The sequence below is a fragment of the Monopterus albus genome, unplaced genomic scaffold, assembly GCF_001952655.1.
Source record: "Monopterus albus unplaced genomic scaffold, M_albus_1.0 scaffold355.1, whole genome shotgun sequence".
Classification (NCBI taxonomy): domain Eukaryota; kingdom Metazoa; phylum Chordata; class Actinopteri; order Synbranchiformes; family Synbranchidae; genus Monopterus; species Monopterus albus.
Window position 1 is genome coordinate 109,151 of NW_018128235.1, and position 5,042 is coordinate 114,192.

The window sequence follows — 5,042 nt, forward strand, 5'->3', positions numbered from 1 at the left end:
AATTCTGGCAGAAGGTTAAGTTCATGATATGATGCGACAGGCACGGTCATCTCAATGAGTCTGTGTCTGCTTATTTGGCAGATGGGGGGCAACGGGGGTGGGGTGGGGGTTTGAGTGTCTTGCCCAAGGACACATGGACACTTGGACTGCAGGCACCGAGATTAGAAGGTTGTTCGCTTCGGGTTGGGACACGGCCGTTCTGGCCAACGCACTGTGACAAGTCCGCGTCGGGGAATCGAAGCCCGTTGTCCCGCGTGGCAGGCGGGGACGCTCCCCACTATGCTAAGGAAGAAAACAGTGGCGTGTGCCTGTGCTTGAGTGAGGTGTTGTCTGTCCCAGCGCAGGGGCGTGTGTCTTGTGACATGACCAACATTGACTCAGCACTACAGTACAAATTTAAGACTGCAAAACGAAATACAGCAGTGACCTAGATGCTGGGCTGTCCCAACACAAAATAAGATCAGCTTTATTGATTAAAATCAACACGATCCCCAGAAAAGAGCTTGTTTGGATAAATCTTGTATGTTTTCAAACTGTTGTTTCCACACTATTTCTAATGGTGGAATACACACACACACACACCCACACACACACACAGGCATATTATATTTTTTCAGCATTGAGTGTGGTAACGGCTGTTGGGTAAAACTACTCTTTAATCTAGTGGTCCTTGATTTGATTGCTCTGAACCGTCTACCTGACAGCAGCAGTTCAAAGAGTGAATGTCCTGGGTGTGAAGCATTCTAAGCTTTTTTGAGGCAGCAGGAACTGTGGAGTTCTTCCAGAGTGAGGACAAGGCAGCCGACGATCTCCTGGGTCATATTAATGACCCTCTGGAGTGTTTTCCTCTGAGCCACTGTGCTGCTGCTGTACCATACACATATACAGTATGTAAGGATGCTCTCAATGGAGCAGCGATAGAAGGACACCAGCAATCTCTTCCTGAGCACCTGTAGGAAGTACAGTCTCTGCTGGGCCTTTTTAAGCAGTCCAGAGGTATTCACGCCCCAGGTCAGATCAGGTACTTATAATACTGTGTATTATAAACTGGGTAGCGAGTTGTCAAACCTGAGTAAGGACACCTGCTTTTTTGGAGAGTTGGCAAATCGCTTTATCTTTGTTGATCATTTTGCCTTCTGCAGCGCAGAACCCGAAATACTGCCACACAATGTTTATGCGGCTGCAGTGTTGTTAATGTCCGATCAGCACAGCGCCGCTGATTACTATCCTGTGCTTTGTCCTGGCAAACATAATGCTAGTAGTTCACTTTAGTGAGGTCATCAGGACTGTAACTGGTCAAGCTGCTGGACGGGAGGACAAATTACATCAAGCGCTTATTGACACGCATTACATCTTTGGATTTTAGCAGATCATTACAGTTCAAATATTCATTCTTTTACTATACTATAATGTTTTAAATTAAAAATAAAAACTGACAGCCCTAGTGTGTAGCACTGCAGTACCGTGTTGTAGTATTTGTACCTTTGATGTAGACATTGAGCGTGACGGGCGTGGCACCCTCGCGGCCTCCTTCCTGGTAAAACAAGAAACTGACGCAGTGCGTGTCGTTCTCTTTGAGTGGCGGCAGAAGCAGCTGAGCACGCTGACCGCCATATCGGCCCGGTGTGTTAACGAATAAGAATAAGAAGGAGGAACCTGCAAACAGGAAGTACACCACGTTAACAAACAAAAAGACAACATAAATGTCATTGCGTCCCAATGCGTTCATGAATAGGAAAGGGTAACCTGCAGACAAGTACACCTTGTTAAACACAAAAACAAAATAAAAGCCATAACATCCTGGAAAAACCTTTGAACAGGAACCTCATTTCAAGAACAAAATTTTAAAAACTGCCAAAATTGTTACAAATCAGAAGAACAGCAATATGTGCACCATATAAAACTAGAGAATTAAAACTTTTCAAATTATTTTTGGTTTTTAAGCATCAAATATTAGCTATTTCATTAGAAGTTGTGTAGATTTCAGAATAAAACCATGTTTTTTGTGAGGAGCAACAACAGATGAAAACAGTCAGCATGTGTTGCACCCTCAGCTAAGACTGAGATGTCAAAATAAAAGCTTATGTAAGGTTTCCAAATAGAGCTGAGAGATTTCAAAATAAAGAGGAAAAACGACATAGACCAATAAAAAGATTGTTAGTGGGCAAAAAACATGAAATGCAAGGAGATAAAAAAAGGCTCTCATTGGTATATTAGGGCAGCAAATCCATAATTCATCAGTGCTGATGTAAAATAGTGTGTGCGTGTGTGTACAAATGTGCCAACAAGACTTCAAAATAAAGTGTTCCCTTTAAAGCTTTGAAACCAAGTGTGTGTGTGTGTGTTTGTGAGTGCTTGTGTTGTGGACACAGCTGTCAGTCACACCAGCCGCCTTGTACTCACTTAGCTTTGTGTCTGTTATTTGATGTTTCTGTGAAATTTAAATTATTCCTCTTTTGTTGTTGTAAAGTTTTCAGTTACTGAATCTCTCTCTCGTTCAGTATCTATCTCAATCACCCTCTCGCTTAAGTCATTAATGATAATAGCTACTTCATTTAAGCAGTACTTTCCAAAACAAACTTGTAAAGTGCTTTTCATGGTTCAAAAACACAAAAAATAAGAATTAGCCAACAAATCAGACATTTCAGACAGATAGAAGCGAACAGACAGTGCTAAAAGTGGCAATAAAAAGATGAAACTAATAAAAAATTAAAGAAAACCCTATAAAAAAGATAGTTTTAAGAAGAGAAAACAATAATAGGTCACAGTTTCTTTTCTTTTCCTGCCTTCCAGTGTTTAATACCTGTTTTCATATCAAACAGTGTTGCTTGTCAATGCTGCTCTACACTGAGGCCAGGGCTGGTTTTTATCACACTAGATCTAAAAATATGTTTCGTCACATTTAACTCTGAGAAGGGCAAATCCTGTAACTTTACCATTGTTAAAATAACTGAAAATAAACTAAAGTGTGGTTAGTTTGACCATAAAACTGTCAGATTTATTTTTGCTAGCTGCTCAATTAATCCATCGCTAGAAAATTTATCTGCAACTATTTTCATTGTTTTAATCATTTTTAGACAATGTCTCACAGTCAGTTTCATATACTGAAATTACATTCTGACGTGATAAACAAAAGGACTGATCAGTAGATTGATCAATGCAGCTGCAGATAAAAGGATGTGTGCCATTCAAAACTGCAAAGGACTTGAGCCTTGATGAGGAAGCTGAGCGGTTTCCTCTGTTGGTATCGACCTTCACACAAATGGAGATCAATTTCATCTGAGAAGAGACTGGTTTTATTTCATTTCCAGGTTACAAGTGTGTGTCCGCTGAGTATGTGTGTGTGTTTGTCAGCAGATCAATGGTCCTTGAGGAGAATTGATTAGAAAAACAAGAGTTTTAATCATCGTGGGGAGATGAAGAGGAGGAGGAGGAGGAGGAAGAGGCTGAGCGAGCGAGGACAATACACACTGATGAGTTCATTCATGGATGTTCCTATGAGCTGATGAACACTTGTTTCATGGCTTTATGAGATAAAACCACCGGACAGAAGATTTATCTGCAACACATCTGATCATCAATCACTTCAAGTCCGCTTACCAGCAGGAAACAATGAAAATGTGACATTCAAATGGGAAGATTTGCTGGTTTTCGTCTTTCTCCTGCAGTAAGTTGAACATCTTTGTGTTTTTGAAACATTTGTGTTGTTTTTTCAGGTTTTTGACTTTGATTTCACAAATCTGCTGTTTCTGGTACTTTTCCCCCAATTCTTTATTTAAAATTTTTTTTTTTTTTTATTGCCACCTCTTGTTGAGACTGGCGGGTTTGTGGCAGAGATACTGAGAAATGAGGACATGGAAAACACTGCTGCTATTTCAACACACACAGTTGTGCTTCGAGTCCTGGTGTTTCCCCTTCTTGTTAACCTCCTGCCCCCCTCTCTCACCTGTCTGCCAATCACAGACGACCCCCGTGACTTCTAAACCAATCACATCAGAGACAGCTCACACACAGAAAGAGGGGGGTAATTCTATTACCAGGGTTATGCTGAGATGTGAGGAGAGGCAGCTGCAGCACATTGAGAAGATTTACACAAAACACGCACACAAGCAGGAAGTGTGTGTGTGCTTCCTGCCTTCCTGCTCTCAGGACTCTGCAGCAATTTCTGGATCATAAAATGCCTGAAAACATGTCAATCAAACTGTTCAAAGCAGAAGACCCACATTTACTAAATGGGTGTAAAAACGTCTAAAATGTAACATGAACCCAAGACACTGTGTCTTTAGCAGCGGTTAGAGGTGGCACCCCAGGATTTCACCTGAAGACAACATGAATTTACTCATTAATCATGATTTACCATTTCATTAACATTTGAAAGTAGGCCTTGTCATGACCTTTATTTAAAAGTCAGTCATGTGAGAATAAGACCATACAAACCAACCAGGAGAGACAAGAGATATAATAAGAGAATAAGAATAAGAGATTACTTCCAGATACTGTACTGACTGACAACTGGTTACCTGAACCCAACCCCATATCCACACTTTCAAACCACAAATTCAGCACCAGAGGTCATCTGGTTGCTTGATCCACACATGGAACAAATACTGAAACAGGCCATAAAATCAAATCAAATCAAATCAAATCAAATTTATATAGCGCCAAATCACAACAAAAGTCATCTCAGGACACTTTACAAAGTAAGGTCTAGACCTTACTGTTATCAATATTATTACATAGGGAAAACCCAACAAATCCCCCTTGAGCAAGCACTTGGCGACAGTGGGGAGGAAAAACTCCCGTTAACGGAAGAAACCTCCGACAGACCCCGGCTCTTGGTGGGCGGCCTTCTGCCTCGACCGGTTGGGGTGAGTGGATAGAGGAGAGACAAAAGAAGAAAAGCAACAAGACACAACAATCAAACACTGATCAGGTCGATGTGGCCGGTGACTGCTCGTCAGAGACATAGAGCTCCAGGGCCAGGGCAACCTGCAGAAAGGTACAGGAAGAGAGAGAGAGGACACACTACGGGAGAGAGGAGA

General features: G+C 41.6%; 1 protein-coding gene and 1 long non-coding RNA gene across 2 annotated transcripts in view; both read right to left on the minus strand.

Moving 5' to 3' along the window:
• LOC109974967 (receptor-type tyrosine-protein phosphatase mu-like) overlaps window positions 1–1,636 on the minus strand; it is a gene marked incomplete at its 5' end in the record, with an annotated part of 97,770 nt that extends 96,134 nt beyond the window's left edge. Inside the window, one exon of the mRNA XM_020625447.1 lies at window positions 1,483–1,636. Within this exon, the coding sequence (XP_020481103.1) occupies window positions 1,483–1,636 (154 nt within the window). The remainder of the gene's footprint in view (window positions 1–1,482) is intronic.
• Window positions 1,637–1,639: 3 nt separating this feature from the next.
• Window positions 1,640–5,042, minus strand: part of LOC109974968 (uncharacterized) — a 72,711-nt gene continuing 69,308 nt past the window's right edge. The window contains exon 3 of the long non-coding RNA XR_002277060.1: window positions 1,640–1,656. This is a non-coding gene — a long non-coding RNA (uncharacterized LOC109974968). The remainder of the gene's footprint in view (window positions 1,657–5,042) is intronic.